Source organism: Nicotiana tabacum, chromosome 15 (assembly GCF_000715075.1).
Source record: "Nicotiana tabacum cultivar K326 chromosome 15, ASM71507v2, whole genome shotgun sequence".
In the NCBI taxonomy this organism is placed as follows: domain Eukaryota; kingdom Viridiplantae; phylum Streptophyta; class Magnoliopsida; order Solanales; family Solanaceae; genus Nicotiana; species Nicotiana tabacum.
In genome coordinates, this window is record NC_134094.1 from 107,810,785 (window position 1) to 107,834,565 (window position 23,781).

The 23,781-nt window shown below is 37.2% G+C and overlaps 1 protein-coding gene across 1 annotated transcript; it reads right to left on the reverse strand.

The window, feature by feature from the left end:
- Positions 1 to 20,268: 20,268 nt before the first annotated feature.
- LOC107812690 (large ribosomal subunit protein eL30) lies at positions 20,269 to 23,181 on the reverse strand. The gene is made up of 5 exons (XM_016637843.2): positions 23,023 to 23,181; positions 22,812 to 22,917; positions 22,630 to 22,731; positions 20,596 to 20,664; positions 20,269 to 20,497 (listed from the first exon to the last, which is right to left on the reverse strand). Exons 1-5 carry the CDS (start codon positions 23,044 to 23,046, stop codon positions 20,457 to 20,459), a joined length of 342 nt encoding a protein of 113 aa, XP_016493329.1. The 5' UTR covers positions 23,047 to 23,181; the 3' UTR covers positions 20,269 to 20,456.
- Positions 23,182 to 23,781: the final 600 nt, after the last annotated feature.

The following is a 23,781-nucleotide window of genomic DNA, read 5'->3' on the forward strand; positions in this document are numbered from 1 at the left end:
AAATAATATTTCGATATTACTTTGTTAAATGTTTTATAAGTAAATAGTATATGTTTAGTAAAAATTTAAAAAATTTACAAACATGTTATCTATTAAATATTCTTATGGGAGAATTTACTTAGTAACACATGATAGTTATTTTTTAGTCGTCTGGCAATCATATTTCGTTGATGTACACTTTCAACGCTAAACGAATTTAGTAATTAAACATAAAAATCAATATGATATCTAAATAATAATAACCACTTCAAATTTGAAAAAGATATAAGAATTTAATAGATCTTGGCATATGAATATGGAAGAACAAAGAGATTGATGCATTTCAGTAACACTTGATAAAAAAGTTATTATACATCCCATTATTTAAGGTTAATAAATATGGAACACTTCATATTTTATTAAATATTATATCTCGTAAGAGAATCTCAAATATTTCTAGATATTTTTTAAAGAAAATTCTATATAAAAATTATATATCTATATGTCGGTTTGGTTCGGTTTTTTTACTCAATACCAAACCAAGTCAAACCAAAATTAGTCGGGTGTTTCAATCGGTTTGGTGCAGTATTCCGGTTCGGTTTGTACACCCCTAACGCGCACGGTAGCATAATCTGCGTCGAGCATGAAGCTAGAGAGAGAAAAATTCTAAACACCTAAGAATTCTTTTTTTTTTAATAACGTTTGTTTTAGTGAAAATTAACTATATCATAAGTGTAAGTTACCAGACTTATGAAAAAGTTATAATCAAAATCTCATTAATCACAATTTATTAATTAGGAAAATAACATAGTCAAGAGAGAGCAACAAAGGAAGAAATTATAGCATAAAGAAAAAAATTGCTACAAATTAGGGAAATGGATAACAGATACCGATATACCGTCTAAGCTGCAGAAAATTGTGGTAAATATAAAAATTCTTGCTTATTTTAATACTATTCCTTGTTGACTCATATCATAAAATGTGTTTAAACTAGCGCGCAAATGAAAAATGCCTTTCATTGTCAATCTCAAAACATTTAGAATATTCCTAACCAAACATTCAAACTCACATTGTTTAACGAAAGCGTAGCCACATGCCAAATAGTACTAAATTACATTACCATAAATACTAACCAAGACAATAATAATATCCACTAAATTCAAAAATGAGAATTTATCTTACCAATATATCAGCGCCTTAGGTTGCAATAATAATCAACCAATGTAAATATCAAACAAATTGATTAATCAAAATCATTGGCTAAAATTTGAAAAAGAATCTTATTTGCAAAGACAAGCGAATGCACGTTCAAAATTAATTCAGCCCGAGGTGATAGCACAAATATTCACAAAAGATTAAGTAAATATTTTTGACAACATCTAAAAAGAATCCAACAAAATTTTTGTATCTAAAAAAAATGGAAAACCAAGAAAACGGCGAACTAGTCATGTATGAACTGGCCTTATTGTAGGCATGGCGAAGCCAAACATACATAAACTATAACTAATGGTGTCAAATGGATATTCGAAAACCGATAAAACCGACCGAATCGTATCGCACCGAACCGATTTTTGGTTTCTATTAAAGAATTCATAAGTTTTTATATAAATTTATAACTGCACCGATAATTAGGGTAGGTTTTTATTTTATGAAAATAAACCGAAAAAATACCGAACCGTACCGAATAAATTTTACATGTGAAAAATATATTTATATAGTAAGTTTAAAAATAATAATGCATTAAATTTTTCTTTGGGCCTTGGAATTATAAAAACTGTTACAAGCCAACAAGTAATTAAACTCAAATTCCTAAAACCTATTATGCTACTTCTACTTAAACTAAGTTATTTCAAGTATCTTCATTAGCAAGACACAAAGTATTATAGCGATTATAAGTAGCAAACTACAATGTATTGAATATGTTTCATTTCATATAATTTAAATTTATTTTTTAAAATATTTAATCTTCTATAGACTTTATTTTTGAGTCTCAGCTTGGTTAATATCTTTTCACTCGTGTGATTTATATTTTTTTTTGCCTTTGCTTGGTTTCTTTTACGTTGTTGTAGAATAGTTGGTGGATCTATACTCTAGCCACCTTTCATTTTTTTTAATTCATCACCCTTTAAACAGTAAAAATGTCTAGAGAGTTTTGATAAGTCCTATAAAAGAACATATGTTATTGCATTCTACTTCTACTGGTGAATTTTATATGATATTTAAAAAAATACCGAAAATTAACCTAACCGTACCGATACCGAAGAGAAACCGACATGATTGGGACGGTTTCGAAAAGTCTAATTTTGATTATACATAATAGAATAACTGAAAAATTGGTATGGTATAAATTTTATAAAATAACCGGACGAACCGAACGACTAATCTATAACACTTGCTTCCCCCTCCGCCAATTACTGCGCCACCATTCACATATGCCAATTCTTCCTCCCCTTTAATATTTCACCATTCCTTTGTTGAAAATTACCATTTTCATCTCTTCTATTTACATTCAACATATTCTTCTTCTTTTATAACCTCTTCTTCTTTCACAAACTCCTCTTGATCACTATCGTCGTATGAGCTCGAAACTTCATCGTTAAGCGAGACGAGATGAAGTGTCAGCCGTCCATTGGACCGATGAGCCTCGAAATAATTGTACCGTTTTACTTTCTCTTCCTTAATGATCAATCTGCCATAGGCAAATTCAGAATTTTAAGATTAACGTGAATATCGTTATACTCATGACGATGGTTCAATTGGACTCAACTTTTTTGGTGTGCTGTACACTATAGATATATGAACAAAATTTTGAAAAGTGGAGTATATAGACTACCCAAAAACCTTAAAATCATTAAATTCAAATCATGAATGGAGTAAAACATTTTGGGAAAATTTTCACAGCCACTGGCCTGCCATCCTCAGTGTAGTATCTCTACATAACCCAAGGCATTTGGGAATAAGGCAAATTTGCAGTCCGTGCAAGCCATGGTATTGGTGGGGGATACTCTTTCTTTTCTTGATCCCACCAAACGTGTGAAGTACTTAAATGCAAAGCTTACCACCAAAGTATATGGTGCGGATGGGGCTGCTCCTCCCATAATTAGATATTTCGATTTCGAGCTTTGAGTATAAAAAAATCCTTGCTAGGGAATCAGAGGCGGATCCAGAATTTGAAGGTTGCGGGTGCCACTATACATACATAATATACCTACCACTAGCCACAAAGACCGAATAGGAAGGATAGATCGATTCAGTTAGTTTTTGGTTAATTCAATTAGGTCTTTTATTCACAAATAGGCAAATAAGTTTGATTTTAGTTCAATTTTTTAATGCTTGATTTAATTATATTTAGAATAAAATTACTATATATATATATATATATATATATATATATATATATATATATATATATATATATATATGAAAGTATGCCTCCAAATAGAAAAATTTCTTAATTACTATATATTCTTTGTTTGATTTGATTAATTGGTCATCGTTCTTGGGTTAGTTTTCTCAATTTAATTGTCGAGTTATATGAAAAATATTTTCAAAGAAAAAGTTTCAATTTTCATTCTATGAGTTTTTTTTTTCAAAAGTCATTAAATGATACTGCTCAAATTATACTCTAATATATAAATTAATGTTGTATCATTAAGATGAGAAAAATTACATATTACCTAGAATCATTTAAAATTATGCATCAAAAGAAATTGTCCGTGAAATAAGTTGTAATTATACAAAGCAAAATGAAGGCTAATATAAAGAAAAATTAAAAAAGAAAGAAGATAAAGAGATTTAGCAGCAAATAACAGGAAGAAAAAAGAGGGGAAAAAAAAAAAGAAAAGGAAGAAGAAGTGAGGCCCAAGGCCCAACGAAATAGGGATTAAAAGTAGGAAAAAGATAAAAGGAAGGGAAAGATGACTCTGTCGGGAATCGAACCCGAATTGCAGAGGCAAATGAGAAACCTCAGAGGCAACGCTGAACACCCACACAATGTTTGTGTAATTTGGGTGCCACTTTATTAATATAACCACTTTTGCACAGATAGCAACATACTTACTACGAATTTTTGTCGAACCATGCGGGTGACGTACCACCCATACGCTATAAGGTAGATCCGCCTCTGCTTCTAGGAAGAGGAGATTTTTAGGGAATACTAGATATGGATTTTGCATGGCATAGGGGATTAGAAATTTTTCTTTTTTCCTTTTTGGTTTTGGGGGTGGGGGGGTGGGGGTAGGGAGGATAAATAGGGGGCTGCGTTGGGAAGTGGATATCAAGATGAGAAGAATATATTGAAGAATGGGAAATATTGGCAGTGACAGCTAATAATTTGCTCATACTATATAATTGCCTCCGAGGATTGGGCGATGGATTTGGATTAGCTAATGACTTTGAATGTGTAGAACGAATAGGTTTGTAGATAGCAAAACCATCCGGTAATTAAGGGAAGATAATTAAGATACGGTAAATGAGGTTGAGAATGATTAGCCATAAGATTAATATCTGATCAAGAAAAGGAAAAGGAAAACCAGCTTGAGTTGTTTGGAGTTTGGACTATGAATTATGACAGTTGCACAACTCGAAGTCAGTGAGATATGGGGTGTGTTTAATCCAATTGAAAACCTATTAGCCCCTAATCATTTTTTTGACAGTCAATAAGGGCAACTATAAGCCAAATTAGTAACGATACTAGTTGGCCTTCGGCCCGTCCTAGCACGGGTCCAACATAGTATCTGGTTTTAGTTACGTTTTCCTTTCTATAGAAAGTAACTAAAGCTTCTTACAAAGAACATACAAATTCTGTCATACACTACAATTTATATGCAATTTGAACATAACTTTCTGTTGTACAAATGACATACAAAATTAAGTATACAATCTATTTATGTCTTACTCTTCGAGTTTCAATGTATAATTTCATTCAAAATCAACTTGAATCTTCACCAAATTAATATATATACGCCAAAGAATATTTCAATTATTTGCAAAATCTAATCCAAGTAAATAATAATTTTGTAAAATTCAATTTTTGAATTCAAAGCATCGAAATTTTTATGGATATCAATGGAGTTTAAGCCTATGTCTTTACGTTTCACACGCCTTAAAAAATTGTGTATAAATTAATATATAAATAAGTTTCACATAAATGAACAAATAAATGGTTTCAGCCTCGCCTTCAGCAGTGTTCTTTTTAAAAAAAAAAAAAGTAACTTGACTTTAGCATTGTTAGGATGACGTAAAAAATGATGTGATAGTTAACATGGATCAATTATACGCGATGTGATTTTTTTCAAGGAAGCTTTAGTTCGTCCCTTTTTTGGGATAAGTTTATCCTTCATAGTTTAAAAACGAAGACGGGAGGTGCAGTAAAAAATAAGGATTTCTGGCCTATAAGTTGGTAAGAGTGTGTAGGCCTATCTCTATATATGTCACAGAAAAAATAGGAAGATTGCAGTCTAAATACATTATTTTGTATATAATTGATAAATTATATATTAAATATTATAATTAAACTAAAACTTCTCTAATGAGAGTTACTAAGTTTTTAATATAATATAGCAAGGTAAAAACTCCTATGTGTAATTGTGTTTGTATCATAAGTTTCAGATATTTCTTATTTTAAAAGCAATGTAGAGTTGTATAAAACTTTCTAATATGAATATTGGAACTTATTCTAAATACTAAGTTTTTTTTGCTTAACACACAAGTAGACATGTTGTTTTGCAACAGCATCGCAGAGTTGTATAGAACTTTCAAATATGTGTACTGAAATTGCTAAATATAAGATTGTATAGACTTTGAAATATGTGTACTGAAATTGCTAAATATAGTATATAGTAAGATTTTTTTTCAACACATTAATGTGACAAAGTTTCGGTCTGTAGTTTTCTCCATGAAACCAATTTTCTCCTAGCTCTTACTTACATCATAACAAACATGTTTATTACATCTTTTACCTTTTGGGACAAGTTTTGAATACCTCAATAATTGACAGGTAAGATAAATAAATACTCTAAAAATAAATAATACAGAAAAATAACCACATCATGTGTAAAGTAACAAAATTATAATCTAAATGGATTTTCTTTGCTAAACAACTTAAATGAATATGGCGGTTTTCTTTTAAAATTGTCCTATTTTAGAAAGTGTTTAGCCAAGTTTTTATGAAAAAATTGCTTTTAAGTATTAGCATAAGTTGTTTTTCAGAAACTAAAAAATAATTTTTCCCTATAAACACTTCGGAAACCTAGGTCGAGCATAAATTATTGCTCTAATATTGAGAATTTTAAAAAAAAAATGAATATCCAAACATAAATTGTAACTATGTAGAAGTACTTTTTCTGAAATACTTTTGACAAAAAGATCTTTTCAAAATAAATAAATTTAGGAAGGTTGGCCAAACTGCCTGTTAGATTGGGTAAAACTATTACTATAACTTAATTAGCGTCACAGCTTCTTACAAAATATATTATCGGATAACTTTGTTGAAAACCCAATTGGAGCTCCATAGAATTATTTTCGCTATATTTCCTAACAAATATCAAATGTTTACATTTACAAAAATAAATTTAGCGATGTAGAGACAATTTTTTAAATTAAAACAAATAATATTCCCTAATTGTTGGAGCTCATGCTTAGCTTACCAAATGAATCGACCTTTGCGAGTATCCCGATTTTCTATAATTAACTTTCAAGATGTGGCTAACTTATTATATTTGTCTATTACCTTCTTTTTTAAGTTGCATTGCAAATACCAGTGTATTACTGTTTTGGGTTCTATTTTTTTTACTTTATATTTGTTATGATCACTGTATACGGTCGAAATAGATTTCGGCCTTCGTACATTTGTTCGAGCTCGAATGGTAAGCGATCGAAGTGAGAGCTCAAGACGAGTTCCGAGGATAGTACATACAAGCCTCGAGCTCCAAACCGATCAAGGAATCGGCTCGATATCATTATCGAGCCCATGACCAAATCGAACCGCAAGGCAAAAAGCAGGTTGTCGGAGATGCACCGACCGATTGACACTCACCTCGAATGTCGAACTCGAACTCAAGGTCGAGGGCTCAATCCAATACCGAGCTAGAGCCAGTATCGAGCTCGCAGACAGGAGTCATTGCAACCGCACTAGGGAAGAGAATCTTGCCAGGAATCGAGGAAAAGACAATTCATCATGAGTTCTCCACTATATATTTTTTATTATAAATAAAGTAACATCCCCTACTATAAAGAAGGGGGAATCGTTGTAAGAAGGGGGAGGTTGACACATTGTAAGAAACAACAACTTCTATCTATTGAAGAATAAATCTCTTAAGCTTGTTTTACTCAACATACTCACTCTTCTAGTTCAATAATTTATATCTCATTTCTATAGCCAAGAATCCAAATATTTTCACTTCTACGTACGATTTATGTCAGGTCATATAACATATCCTTAGAACTACTTATAAATTCAATTATATCCGATTTTTCGGGTAAATAGTTTGGCACCCACCGTGGGGCTAAGGATAATAGTGGTTGTTTGATACAAATCCGCAATACGCACCAGTTTACAACTCTGAATCAGCAATGGCAAACCCTCGATTCATGGCTTTACATATCGACCATGAAGCCGGACTTCAGGATGAAACCAACAACTTGATACCCAGGGCCGGAAGGCCACTTAACGATGTCACTGAAGCTCGAGTCGAAGTACCTGAATTTCAAGTCGAAGTACCACTAGACATCAATTCACAAGTGGCTTTTGAGGCGAACCAACGTTCCGAACCGAAAAAAAGCATTCAGGGCGGTACTCGATCTGTAGCTCGAGACGCCCAAAACGTGGAGGAGATCGAAGTCAGCTTACAGATGATCTTCGAGATGTTGCAAGCCTAGCAAATAGCGATAGCTCAGTTGCAGAGCCAAACTCAGGTACAAAGCATGCTGGATCCCGATCCGCTTTAGGAAATCACCCACAGAATGGAGCCAGCCATAGTGAAGTCAAACGAGCAAGAATCGGGGACTATTCCCGAAATTACCAAATTGCTCGAGGAACTCACAAAACGAGTCTAAGCCAACGATAAAAAAGTAAAAACATATAATTTCAGGGTCGATCAGATCCCGGGAGCTCCACCAATGATAAAAGGGATGGATTCGAAGAAATTCATCCAAAAGCCTTTCACCTCGAGTCCATCCCCAAACCCAATCCCCAAAAGATTTCGTATGCAAGAAATTCCCAAATATAATGGTACAACCAATCCCAACGAACAAGTCACCTCTTACACGTGTGCCATCAAGGGTAACGATCTGGAAGACGACAAGATCGAATCCATGTTATTGAAGAAATTCGAAGAGACCCTCTCGAAAGGAGCGATGATTTGGTATCATAATTTGCCCCCAAATTCCATCGATTCATTTGCCATGTTAGCGGACTCGTTTGTAAAAGCACATGCTGGTGCCATAAAGGTTGCAACAAGGAAATTGGACCTCTTCAAAGTAAAGCAAAGCGCTAATGAAATGTTGAGGGAGTTCGTGTCCTGATTTCAAATGGAACGCATGGAATTGCCACCGATCACAGACGAACTGGGTTGTCTAAGCTTTCACCCAAGGGTTGAACGAGCAAAGTTCAATAGCATCACATCAGCTGAAGCAAAATTTGATCGAGTATCCAGTAATGACTTGGGCAGATGTCCACAACCGATATCAGTCAAAAATCAGGGTCGAAGACGACCATTTGGGAGCTCCTTCCGGATCCATGCACCAGAACAGGGCAGCTATCAAAAACCAGAGGGATATCAACAGAGAATTAAGGTCGAACAGAGACCGATATCAATCGTGCGTCGCAGATCAAATGAACAATGGCTCAACGCGCAATTTCGCTCGGAACAATCGAAGGAGTGATCGAGGACAAAATTCTCGGGGGCTTATGAGCAAGAGTGGCATCGATAAATATGGCGATCCCATAGAGGCACCCCGGCTATCAGAGTACAATTTCAGCGTCGACGCATCGGGCATTGTATCGGCGATCGAAAGAATCAAAGATACTAGGTGGCCCAGACCCATGCAAACTGACCCTTCCCAAAGAAACCCGAATTCGATGTGCAAGTATCATGGCACGCATGGCCATAAGACCGAGGATTGCAGACAATTGTGAGAAGAGGTAGCCTGCATATTCGATGAGGGCCATCTTCGAGAGTTCCTCAGCGTTCGAGCTAGAAATCACTTTAGAGAAAGGGATGCCAGCAAAAAGGATAAACAAGAGGAACCTCTGCATATCATTCATATGATCAACGGAGGGGTCGATACTCCGCAGGGACCCGTGCTCAAGTACGGCAAGATATCGTCCACAGGGAAAATAACTTGAGGTTATGTACCCGAGGGCACTTTATCATTCGAAATTTAAGAAGCCGAGGGCATCTCTCAACCTCACAACGACGCTCTGGTAATTTATATCCTATTAAATAAAGCTCAAGTTAAGCGTGTTTTAGTGGATCGAGGTAGCTCTGTGAATATCATCCGATCTTGGGTAGTGGAGCAGCTCGGTTTGCAGAATCAAGTCATGCCCGCAGCTCGGGTCTAGAACGGTTTCAATATGGCCAGTGAAATGACTAAAGGGGAGATTATTCTACCAGTGAATGTAGCTGGAACCATCCAAAATACCAAATTCCACGTAATCGAAGGGGATATGAGGTACAATACCCTACTCGGAAGACCTTGGATCCACAATATGAAGGCAGTGCCTTCGACCCTCCACCAAGTAATGAAATTTCTTACGTAGAACGGCGTGAAAACAGTACACGGGGAGCAACATGCTGCGAAGAAAATGCTTGTGGTCGATGAGGTAACATTGATGCCAACGCTATCGGTCTCGGAAAGGTCGAGCACTAAAGATAGACGAGAAACCAACTAGCAATCACAACCACCAGTCTCGACCAAACCATTGGAATAGGAAATAGAGGATGACGAGGAAGACTTTATGACACCTCGAGATTTCATCATCCCCGACGACTCTGACGCCACCAAATCTACGATCGAAGAACAGAAGCAGGTCATATTAATCGAATATCTGCCCGAGAAAAAGGTATACCTGGAAATGGGATTGACCCCCAAACTCAGGGAAAAACTCATTTAATTTCTTATTGATAACATACACTGTTTTTCTTGGTCCCATTTAGACATGGCAGGGATCCCACTGTCGATAACGACGCACCAGCTGATCTTAGACCCTAGGTTCAAACTGGTAAAGCAAAAAAGAAGACCACAAGCCGAGGTAAAACACGCATTTGTAAAGGATGAGGTAACCAAACTTCTCAAAATAGGATCAATTCGGGAGATAAAATATCCCGAGTGGTTAGCCAACGTAGTTGTAGTCCCTAAAAAGGGGGAACAAACTTAGAATGTGCATAGATTATAAAGATATAAACAAAGCAAGCCCCAAAGAGTATTTCCCACTCCCTAGCATCGATCACATGATCGATGCCATAGCCGTCCACGAGATCCTTACTTTTCTCGACGCCTACTCCGGGTACAATCAAATTCGAATGAACCCATAGGACCAGGAAAAGACTTCATTTATCACCAAGTACGAAACCTATTGCTATAATGTAATGCCATTTGGGCTAAAAAGTGCAGGAGCTACTTACCAACGCCTAGTGAATAAAATGTTCGAAGAACAAATAGGTACATCGATGAAAGTTTACATTGATGACATGCTAGTTAAGTCCCTGCGCGCAGAGGACCATTTGACTCATTTGCAAGAAACGTTCAAGATCTTAAGGAAATACAACATGAAGCTCAACCCCGAGAAATGTGTTTTTGGGGTTGGATCGGGAAAGTTCCTTGGTTTCATGGTAACGAATCGGGGAATCGAGATCAACCCCGACAAAATTAAGGCCATCAAAGACATCACCATCGTGGATAGCATGAAAGCAGTGCAAAGGCTGACCGGGAAGATAGCTGCCTTAGGCCGATTCATTTCGAGGTCATCGGATCGAAGCCACAAATTCTTCTCCCTACTCAAAAGGAAGAATGATTTCACCTGGACCCCGGAATGCCAACAGGCACTAGAACAATTGAAGCGGTACCTATCGAGCCCAACACTACTTCACACTCCAAAGACAGATGAGAAGTTGTACTTATACTTGGCGGTATCGAAAATCGCACTAAGTGGCGTCCTAATTCGAGAAGAGCAAGGTACACAATTTCCTGTTTATTATGTAAGTCGGACCTTAGGGGAAGTAGATGCTAGATACCCTCACTTACAGAAATTAGCACTTGCACTAATAAGCGCCTCCAGAAAGTTAAGACCGTACTTTCAATGTCACCCCATATGCATTTTGACCACTTACCCACTTCGCAATATTTTGCACAAGCCCGAACTATCGGGTCGATTGGCCAAATAGGTCGTGAAACTCAGTGAGTACGATATCGAATATCAGCCCCGTACGACCATCAAGTCCCAAATTTTGGCGTACTTCATTGCCGATTTCACGCCAACCCCTGTACCCGAAGTTGAAAAAGAACTCTTGTTAAAATTGGATACGTCGTCGGGAGTTTGGACCCTCTACACAGATGGTGCTCCAAATGTGAAGGGGTTCGGGCTTGGCATCATCCTGAAACCTACCACATTTGGCATTATTAGACAATCCGTCAAAACCACTAGACTAACTAACAATGAGGCCGAGTATGAGGCCATGATTGCAGGTCTCGAGCTAGCTAAAAGCCTGGGAGCAGAAGTCATTGAAGCCAAATGTGATTCTTTACTAGTGGTGAACCAAGTAAACAATACTTTTGAGGTTCGAGAAGATAGGATGCAAAAGTATTTGGAAAAATTACAGGTAACTCTACACCGTTTCAAAGAATGGACCATACAATATGTGCCTCGAGCACAAAACTGTGAGGCCGACGCACTCGCAAATTTGGGGTCGTCAGTCGAGGAAGATAAGATCGACTCGGGGACTGTCGTTCAACTGTCGAAATCTATAATCTAGGATGGACATACCGAAATAAATTCCACGATCTTAACCTGGGATTGGAGGAATAAGTATATTGAATATTTAAAGAACGAAAAACTCCCAGCGAACCCTAAAGAATCGAGGGTTCTATGAACCAAGGTTGCTCGATTCACGCTGGTTGAAGATGGAACATTATACAGAAAGACGCTCGATGGACCACTGGTAGTATATTTGGGACCAGGAGACACCAATTATGTTTTGCGAGAGGTTCATGAAGGCACTTGTGGAAACCACTCCGGCGCTGAACTGTTAATTCGCAAAATCATCAGAGCATGGTACTACTGGGATAGCATGGAGAAGGACACTAAGGAGTTCGTTCGAAAATGTGATAAATGTCAAAGGTTTGCACCGATGATCCACCAACCCGTAGAGCAGCTTCATTCGGTCATTTCTCCATGGCCATTCATGAAATGGGGAATGGATATTGTCGGCCCTCTACCATCGGCCCCAGGTAAAGCTAAATTCATTCTGTTTATGACTGACTATTTCTCTGAATGGGTTGAAGCACATGGGTTCGAAAAGGTGAGAGAAAAAGAGGTTATAGATTTTATCTGGCACCATATCGTGTGTCGATTTGGGATACCAGCAGAAATAGCATGCGACAATAGTAGACAGTTTATCGGCGGTAGAGTGACGAAATTCCTCGAAGACAATAAAATAAAAAGAATATTGTCTACACCATATCATCCTAGCGGGAACGGACAGGACGAATCAACGAACACGATTATCATCCAAAACATAAAGAAAAGATTGAACGAAGCTAAAGGAAAGTGGAGAGAAATTTTGCCCGAAGGCCTTTGGGAATATCGGACAACATCTAAATCCAGTACAGGAGCAACCCCATTTTCCCTAGTGTATGGATCCGAAGATCCAATTCCGGTCGAAGTCGGGGAACCAAGTGCAAGGTTCCGACATACATCGAAAAAATCAAACTACGAGGCAATGAATACTAGCCTCGAATTAATAGATGAAAAATGAGAAGCGGCACTGGTTCGAATGGCTGCACAAAAACAATGAATCGAAAGGTACAACAACACAAGAACCAACCTCCGCCATTTCAAGGTCGGGCACTTAGTCCTAAGGAAGGTCATCGTTAACACTCGAGATCCTAATGAAGGGAAGCTTGGCCCAAATTGGGAAGGACCCTATCAAGTCCTCGATATAGTCGGGAAAGGGTCTTATGAACTTGCAGCAATGGATGGAAAACCGTTACCAAATAATTGGAACATATCGCTTCTCAAACGATATTACTGTTAAGGTATAATTTTCTCCTTTATTGTCTACATACATATATTCGACACTAACTCATTGCAGGAATTCGACGAAAAGCATCAAGACCTCTGGTTTCAAAGCACGCGTTGTACTCTTTTTCCCTCAAGTTTGGCTTTTATCCCAAATGGGTTTTTCCGACAAGGTTTTTAACGAGACAACAACTATGTGCTACCCGGGAACAAATCAACAGGATCTGAAGCTCCTTCATAATCAACCTCAAATATTGGGGGGCTACCAAACGAATAAATCAAGTTCGGCACAAGAAAGTTGCTCCATATCAAATTCATGACAAATAGGGTCTCGATAGAGAAAAGTGTAAGGGCCAAATGGTCAAAACGAACCATGCCCACATAGTTTCGCTCGAACTCTGGCACAAGATACAAACACGTGTGTAATGACTTATAAAGGAGAACTTCTATTTCAGATATCTCACACTTTGAAAAGATTTTCCTACTTCATGATTCAAACAGTCTTAAAGGCCAACCACCATCAAAGGGATTTTTGATAGAGATCATAAAAAGCCTATGGGCTAAGATATGCTGAGTTCGAGTTCGAAACAACCACTCACTCAAATTAAAGCCTAAAGTCTATCTGAGTTTGAGTTCGAAACAATCACTCACTCGGTCATAAAAGGCCTACGGGCTAAGATATTCTGAATTCAAGTTCGAAACAATCACTCTCTCAAATTAAAGCCTAAAGGCTATCTCACTTCGAGTTTGAGCAATCACTCACTCGGTCATAAAACTCCTACGGGCTAAGATATTCTGAGTTCGAGTTCGAAACAATCACTCGCTCAATTATTAAAAGCCTAAGGGCTATCTTACTTTGAGTTCGAGCAATCACTCACTCAGTTACCAAAACCTAAGGGTTATTTTTACTTCGAGTCCGAGCAATCACTCACTCGGTTATAAAAAGCCTATAGGCTAAGATATTCTGAGTTTGAGTTCGAAACAATCACTCGCTCAAATATTAAAAGCATAAAGGCTATCTTACTTCGAGTCCGAGTAATCACTCACTTGATCGTAAAAGTCTACGCGATAATATACTTTGAGTTCGAGTTCGAAACAATCAATCACTCACTTATCAAAGCCTAAAGGCTATCTTGCTTCGAGTTCAAACATTCACTCGACTACTAAACATGCAGGCTACTTTTATTTTTCGACTTCCTGCAAGTGCCCACTCGACCACTAAGCCTATGGGCTACTTTTATTTCGATCTCGAGCGAACACTCACTCAGCCATAAAGGCTACGAAGGCCGAATTCGATGAAATCACCTAAATCCTGATAAAAACATCTGCAAGGCATGAATGAAATCTTCACGAAGCAAGGCAGTAAAAGAAAAAGATATTTGTATAGATATACAAGGGTGTTTTAAATAAATGAATGCAACATAGAAGAAGCTAAGTGCTAAGCTTCTGGGTTTTCATCGAGAGCGGTCTTTTCTCCACCGGGCTCCCTCCATTTTCGGACCCGCTCTTGCTACCTTCATCATCATCATCGCCATCAGAAGCCAAGGCTTCAACTTCAGCTTAGAGCTTTTTATCCCTTTTTATCTCTTCAGCAAGGTCAAAAACTCAAGCGTATATCTCCTAGAGGGTCTCCCTCCGAGACCGGCACTTAGCAAGTTCGTCAACCCAATGTGCTCGAGTGTCGGCAGTATCCGCTGCCTCTCTTGCCTCTATTTGAGTAGCCTCGGCATCATCCCGATACACGACAATGGACTTGTCCGCCATGACTTTCGACGACTCAACCTCCTCATTGGCCTCAGCAAGCCGTATTTCAAGCTCCTCGATCCTCTTGGCCTGAGTCGAACCCTTTTGCTTGAAGCTTCGAAGCTGAACATCGGCTGATAATAAATTGGCCAAGATGGTTTATTTTTCTGCAGCCAGGTGGTCGATAGTTTTCTTCCACCGGTTACATTCAGCCTTGATTTGATCAACTTCTTCCCGAAGCAACCCGGTCTTTTCAACCTTTTGATGCAGCTGAGATAACGAAGGGTTAGCTTCCACAGTTGGGTCAAACCCATACTCTAATAGAACGAGGCTCCCCTGCTTATCTAGTTCGGCCTCTTCTTCACGATCCATATCCATATTTGCTTAGAAGTCCTTTATAGCCTCGTCATTTTGGTTGCAAAGAAGCCGCAGAGCATCTCTCTCCCCGAGACCTTCTGAAGCTTGGCCTCACATTAGCTGAGGTCGACTCGAAACCTGCTAATGGCCTGCACAGTAGGGAAAAAACATAAGTCGGGTTTAGAAAAGAACGAAGAAACCAAGCACAGTAAAATCATTACCCGAGAAATGAAATGTTGGGCCTCTTCTAGGAGAAGAGAAGCGTCACTGATGTCGGAAGCATCATCGACTCCAGTAAAGCAATCCCGAAAAGGGTCCCCTACACTAGAGCCTCCGCCCATATCGGGGGGTCTTCAACTCTCGAGCTTCCTTTAACGCCTCCTCAGAAAAGGTCGGAAGAGAAGGCAAATGACCCACTGTCATAGTCACAAGTGAATCGTTCGGGACGCTCTGATCGAGACTCGGGGTACCGAAACCAACCCCGACCGGTATAGCCGTCATCAGCTCAGAAGGTCTGGCGACCTCGATAGTTTTCGCAGATCGGATCACCAAAGCCGAGGTATCATCTTCTTCTTCTTCTCCCAGTCGTTGGACCGAGTCCGTCGAAAGAGAAATTGCCTTCCTCCACACCCTTCGGGTTTTGGTCTTGGGGTCCTCTGACCGAGAGACGGCTTTTCGCTTCTTATCTTTCCCCGGTTCTAGGACCGAGGACTTGGTTCCTTCTTCACCACTCGAAGGCCTCAAAACAGCATCCTTGGTTACACCTGCATGAAAGGAAATCGGTAACGAATGGAGCATAAAAACATTTCGAAGAACACGAGAAGTGACCCTTACCATGATTCTTGGCCTCCCATCTACCTGTTGCCAAATCACGCCAAGCGCATTCGGCATAAGAGGAAGTCGAGGCAAACTTCTGAACCCAATCCTCGAGGTCGGGTACCGCTTGTGGCATCCAAGGGGCAGTTGTATATCGGAGAAAGATATCAGATAGAATCGGAGAAAGATACGAAAAGCAACGCCTTATGAAAACCACTTACGGTCGAAATTCCATTTCTCGGGGAACGACATCTTCTCTTCCGAAATGAGGTCACGGGTCCTCACCCCGAATATAACGGCCCATCCAACCCTGATCCTTGTCTTCGTCGATGCTCGACATCAAAGCTTTCGATGCCCGACAAAGAAGCATGACTAGTCCTCGAAAGATTTGACGCCGATACAATCGTATGAGGTGATTTAGGGTAAAATCCAGGCCTTCGGCTTTGTTGGAGAATAAGAGAAGTAAGGTTACTATACGCCATAGAGAAGGATGAATTTGACCGAGGGTTACCTGATATATTTTGCAAAATTCAATGATCACTGGGTCGACCCGGGACCCAACATGAAGGGGTAAGTATAAACACTTAAAAATCCCTCCACGTGAGTGATGACGCTCTCTTCAGGAGAGGGAATTTGCAACATAACTTCGGAGCCCCATTTGCAGTCCTTCCTCACAGCCTCAAGATGGCCCTCTGTTATCGAGCACATGTACATCGACACATGCTCACATCTACCCGGAATAGACGAAGGATTTTCAACCTTAAAATCGATCTTCAGAGTACACGGTCCAGTAATGTACTCATGGGGAGGCGGCTCCACCGGCCGGACAACCGAGAAGAGGAAGTTTTTGCCGGAGATGCACCAACCGATTGACACTCATCCCGAATGTCGAACTCGAACTCAACGCCGAGGGCTCGATCCAATACCGAGCTCGAGCCAGTATCGAGCTCGCAGACAGGAGTCGTTGCAACCGCACTAGGGGAGAGAATCTTGTCAGGAATCGAGAAAGAGACAATTAATCATGAGTTCTCCACTATATATTTTTTATTATAAATAAAGTAACATCTCCCAACTATAAAGAGGGGGGAATCGTTGTAAGCAGGGGGAAGTTAACACATTGTAAGAAACAACTACTTCTATCTATTGAAGAATAAATCTCTTAAGCTTGTTTTACTCTACATACTCACTCTTCTAGTTCAATAATTTATATCTCTTCTCTATAGCCAATAAACCAAGAATCCAACATTTCCACTTCTACGTACGATTCATATCAGGCCATATCACATATCCTTAGAACTACTTATAAATTCAACTATATTCGATTTTTCGATTTGTTATGATCACTATTTTTAATTTAAAATTAATGTATTTGTGTCTTTGACCAATTTGTAAAGATAATAATCTACGGAAGAAGTTAAGTCAAGCTATTATAAAAGTTATTTCTAAGGAGGAGGGTCGACATATATAGGTAAAAAGACTGCAATGCACGTGTAGCCGAAAAAGTCGATTGGGCCCCAACGTTGCAGTACTATTAATGACGGATGTTATGAATATTTTGTCAAAGCACAATTGTGCACGAAATGCCAAAATTGTCCCTGGTCGGCAAGCTGACATGACGACCTTCAGCTGCTTCTCCCGCTCTTCTATATATTTATTATATTACTAAAGTAACAAGGGTAGTTTTAAACCAAACTATTAACAAAAAGCATGAATTCATTTCGCCCGGGTATCTTTGAACCTTTTCTTAAAACAATTTAATAGTACAATTATTTGAGTGCTATTTTTCAAAAGGAAAAGCTCTTTAAAAAAAAGCTCAAACTAAATGGAATGAAAAGACACTTGGAAAATATCTCCGAGCTACTTTATCTTCCAATATGATATAAGAGCGATTGATGACGGTAGTTTTAGCATAGTTCTACTTCTAAGGCTCGTTCGATACAAGGTATAAGAGATAAATTATTTTGAGATTAAATTTGAGATGAGTTCATTCCACGTTTGATTAGGATAAATTAGAATATCACAGGATTGAAATATTAATTTTATTCCTATGAGGGTGAGATAACAATCTCGCAATAACTTATTTCCCAATCAAATGACCCCTAACTGTCATATTTTATCAATTTTCCAAAAACAAAAAGAAATATATATATATATATATATTACATGCTAGAAGAAGGCGGGGGAATGCTAATTTAAAATTTAAAATAACAGGGAACCCTGTTTGACATAATTGCAAATTTAAAATTTTCAAAACAAATGTATTTTGGATTCCTTTGCCATTTATGAGGTCGTTTGGACTAGATCGTGTAAATGAAGAAGGCGGAAATACAGCACAGACCATTGAGGAGATTGTACAAACCATGGGAGGTTTTGACATGAGAAAAAGAAAGTCTATCTATGGAACAAGCGACATTACATTTACGGGACAAAGCGACCAGCAAATATTACATCGTGCAACCTTCTTATGTGTCGTTCATCAAAGTACTAAAGAAACACAAGGTTGTTTGCAAACTTTGGAATTTTTTGGCCAATATTGTCTCTTATCTTTGAGGGTAGGTCTATCTTGGTCCCTCAAATATAGCCTTTAGCATATTTAGTCTCTTAAGAATGCTAAAGTGGAGCACATTTAGTCTCACTGACACAATATGTTCAAAAACTAACGGTGTTACCCAACTCTGATTCATGAAACAAATCTTCTGCTCTGAAATAAAACGTTTCCTCTTCTTTTATTAGATAACGCAAATTATCACTTTAATTTCTCATTTTTAGATAATGTCTTCTAAAATTTTGACCTTGAAAATATCCCCTTATGTGGCAGTTTTCAATTAGAAAATGATACTATATAGCCGCTGTAAAAATAATAGCCGAAAAGATATATAAAATTTGTACTCCCTCCGTTTCAATTTATGTGAACCTATTTCCTTTTAAATCCGTGCCAAAAAAATTTTCACTTTCCCTATTTGGAAACAATTTACCTTTATATAATGATTTATAGCCACACAACATATATCTGACTCATTTTACACCACAAGTTCAAAAGTCTTCTCTCTTTTCTTAAATTTCGTGCTCAATCAAATGGGTTCACATAAATTGAAACGGAGAGTGTATATTTTGTATTTGTATATTATTTTTTGTGTGTGTGTGTGTGTGTATATATATATATATATATTGTATGTTAATATACAAAAATTATACAAATTTTATATACTTTTTCGGTTACAAGATGTAAATAGTTTCTGGCACGGGCTAAAAGTGATAATACAACCTGGTTATTCGTTTGCTTCAATAATATGCCTAGAAGTGATCCTGACAGCTCTATTTTTTTTCAAATTTTAACTTTTCTTTTTGAAAAAATCAACCGAAATTTTTAAGTATATATATATATATATATATATATATATATATATATATATATATATATATATATATATATATATATATATATACACACACACACATACAAATTTTATACATTTTTCAACTATTATTTTTACAGCGACTATACAGTGTCATTTTCTCATTGAAAACTGGCACAGAAGGAGATATTTTCAAGGCCAAAATTTTAGAAGACATTATCTAAAAATGAGTGAGTTAAAGTCACAATTTGCGTTATCCAATAAAATGAGAGGAAACGTTTTGTTTCAAAACAGAAGATTTGCTTCATCAATTAGAGTTGAGTAACATCATTAGTTTTTGCACATATTGAGTCAGTGAGACTAAAGGTGCTCTACTTTAGCATACTTAAGGGACTAAATATACTCATGATTATATTTAAGGGACTAAAATAGACATACCCTCAAAGATAAAAGACAATATTGATAAAAAACCAGCAAAGTTTGCCCCTCCTGCAAAGTTGCTCAAGTCTCCCTCACATTTCCACAATTGGCTCAACTTGAAGCAGAAAGGGAAGCAATAGACTAGACTATGACAAACCGCCCCCGTGGCATCACAGGGGAAAAAGGTGAGTAGGTCTTAATCTAGTAAAATTACCAACGACAATAACAACAAAAAAAGCCTCAATGACAAGCTGGCTATATGAACCCTCGCTATCCACGGCACTCCAATTAGAGATCTTTCAATCCAAAATCATTAAGTGAAACTACCAAGAAGCAACATAAAAATAGTACTCTCAGAAAGATTAAGAACAGGCATTGATAGAACAGGCAAATAAAACATAAATAGCTGAATTCTGGATCACTATTATCTGGCTCAAACTTAAGGTCAAATGACAAACTAAATAAAATTAAGAAACAACAAAACCTTCTATACTCTTGCTACAAGAAATTTTCTCCAAGATACAAGAATATGAATGATAGAGCAACTCTCAATGATCTCCGGGCAGAGACTTGATGATGTCCGAATCACCTGAAACATCATTAGCCGCAGACGTAAGACAAAAGGGTCCGTATGAACTTCTAGGATATTTCACTGTACAACAGTAGGAACTCTCAGATGTACTTTACCTGGGTCAATTATGCTTAGGCATGATACACGGAAATACTTGCCACATGCTGTCCCAAGATCAACATTGTCTACACAAAAAAGTTGCAAAGACAATAAGAAAACTTGGTAATTTTATGAAAAACAGAACACTTTGGAGACAAAAGGCATGAACTAGTAAATATTCTTCCCACATGTTATCAATAAGTAAAAGTAGCAAATCTAAATGTACTGATATAGAGGTGAAATCCTATGAACTGAAGAAAACAACTACCATTGACCTTAGCATTGGTAAAACGGAAAGTAAATGAACAATCAATCACACGTAACTGCAATACATTCCCCAACAAATATGTATAAAATGTCAGGGTGGGAAATATAAATTGGATATCAAGTATAATGGGACCAAGTTTTTCATTTGTTAAACCTGTACTCCGTTCATTCTAATTTATGTGGCACTATCACCATTCAAAGAGTCAAACAATTTTTTACACATTTTTTTCAAATGCTTCGATTGATTACTCTATCAATACATTTATGTGGCCTTGTTTGATTGGACACGAAGAAAGACTTGTAAACTTATGGTCTAAAAGAAGTCATAAACATTTGTGCAGCTATAGCTCATCTCGCTAATGGTAAAATTTAAATTACAAAGTTAAATTGTTGGGAAAATGCATAAGCACCCCCTTGACCTATAACCAGATTTCCAACTACACACTTTATCTTTGCGGGATCCTATTACCCCTGAACTATTTTTAAATGGAATTAGTACACCCTTAGTGCTGATGTAGCAGAAGAGAGTGTATGACACCCGGGAGAGTGAGAAAGAGAGAATGCTAAAATTTTATTTTTATAAAACATACTATATTTCTATTTTTTCCTTTCTCTTGTCTTTTTTTTCTTTTCCTTTTCTTTCCTCCAGTTTTGTTACTTCTAGATTGGCCGGAAATTACCTCCGGCATTCTCAAAATTCTCCGGCGAGATCGAGTTGAAGATTTTACTCTTTCCTCTCCATATTTCACTACACTTTATATAGGATTACTACTATTTCTAATCTCTTCAATCACCACTTTTTGACTGAAAAAATCTCATCCCAAGATTAAATTCCGATTAAACCCAGAAGAAGCCCACAAAAGACTGAACAAGAAGGGTTTTGATTGTTAGTTGCAAAAACATTCTCGCCATGCTCGCCATTTCCCGATTGGTGCCTTCGACCTTTCGCTACTTCAGGTAGTGAGGTGGAGGAGGGGAGTCCGATTTTTTTAATTAATCAAATTTACATAAAAGAGAGAGCAAGGAAGAAGAATTTGGTTGTTGATTGGCAGAAAGTTTTCTAGGAGCTCACCGTTTTTCTGCTTCTTCAACCAAAAAAAAATCGCTGCTTCACTTGTGGGTTGGGGGATGGAAGAAGGTGGGATATGTGAAAAGGGAAAAGAATTTTAAAAAATACAAAAAGTGAGTTGCAAAAAAAAGTAGAAGGGAAAAAAACAAGAAAAAAATGATTTTAGTGGGAAATACATGTGTCAGGAGCGTGTATTTCACCACCAAACACAGATGTGGTAGTGGCATTTCAGGATGATACTAATTCCATTTTAAAATGGTCGCAAAGATAAAGTGGGTAGTTGAAAATCCGGTTATTGGTGAGGGGTACCTATGCAGTTTCCCTTAAATTGTTTCTAAGTATACCAAAGTGTCATTTTTTTTGGGATACACTAAAAAGAAAAGTGATCCACATAAATTGAGACATATAAAGTACAGCACAATGTGATTTATAATACTACTAACCTAGTCTCAAAAATATGTAAATTTTACTTCACAAACGAAAAACTAGGAAACTAATTGGCTTAAAATTAGGTGCATCACCAAAACCCACAAAGGGAGCAAAATTGCCATACGAAATAACGCAAAAACATGCTAACAATGATCAAGAACTCTGATGAATGCTTACTTCCATTGAAATGGCTATCTAGTGATTAATCACTAGATGGCAGCCCTACGAATTAATACAAAAACATGGTAACAATGATGAAAATCAAGATCTTTGAAGAAATGCTTACTTCCATTGAAATGGTGAACACCAACTTTAGAGAGCATAGCATAGTACTCAATCTCAGATTTCCTCAACGGAGGACAATTGTTGGATATCAATATCAACTTTCCTGTACAAATTTTTTGATCACATTTAGTCCAAATAAATTACAACAAAAAAGGCAGAAATATTATTTTTAAAAGGAAGAACCTTTAGAGCTCCTGAGGGTCTTGAGAACAGTCTTGTAACCAAGAGAATACTTGCCGCTCTTCATTACAAGTGCTAACCTGTTGTTTATGCTTTCATGTGTCTTCTTCTGCAAATTACAAATTTTGCATTAATAGCCAGACAAAAAAACAAAAGAAGAAAAAATAAAACAGAGAAGGGAATTAATGAAGGGGCATAAATGGGTGTTTCATACTGTTTTCTTTCCAGTGGTCACCATTGTAGATGCAAAGATCTGAGAATCGAAGGAAGTGGGAAAAGGGAAGGGAAAAAAGGAAGGTTTCGGCTTAAAATTGTGAGATTAGGGTTTTGCTGTGCGGCTCTTGGAGTGTTATCTTACAAGTTGTGTCACGTGTGAAAAGCACGTGCCATTAGTATGTTTGGAATGTGCAGAGACTTGTGAGTAATGTTGGACAAAATTTGAGTTGGAACTTGGAACGGAGAAAAAGAAAAAAAAAAAGGTTTATTTGGGATGAAGTTTAAGGAACTATAAAAAGTTGAAAGTCGTATTTAACTTATGACGTGAAGGTAAAAGTTTGTAAACATAAAACTTCATGGGTAAATATTGATGAAGTTTTGAGGAAAATGACAAGACCAATCCCCTAGCTATTTGGGGTTGGTTTAATAGTCTTTTAAGTATACACTTAAGCAATTTTAATCTTTCAATTGAGTACTTTTGATGTCCACTATATTTCAAACGGATAAAGCCTTCGAAATTTTTGCGTAATTCAGTTGTGTAATTTGTGATTTATAATACATATACACAAACGCAATATTTGTATTAGCTCATTTTATGTGGCACATTTTATTTTCTTAGTTTTTTTTTAAAAAAAAAAGACATTTTTCTATATTTATAAATAGTCACACTAAATATTTAAATTTAAACTTCTTATTTTAACATTAACGAAATGATTTGTAGTCCTACTAAAATCAATACCTAAAACAAGTCTCAATT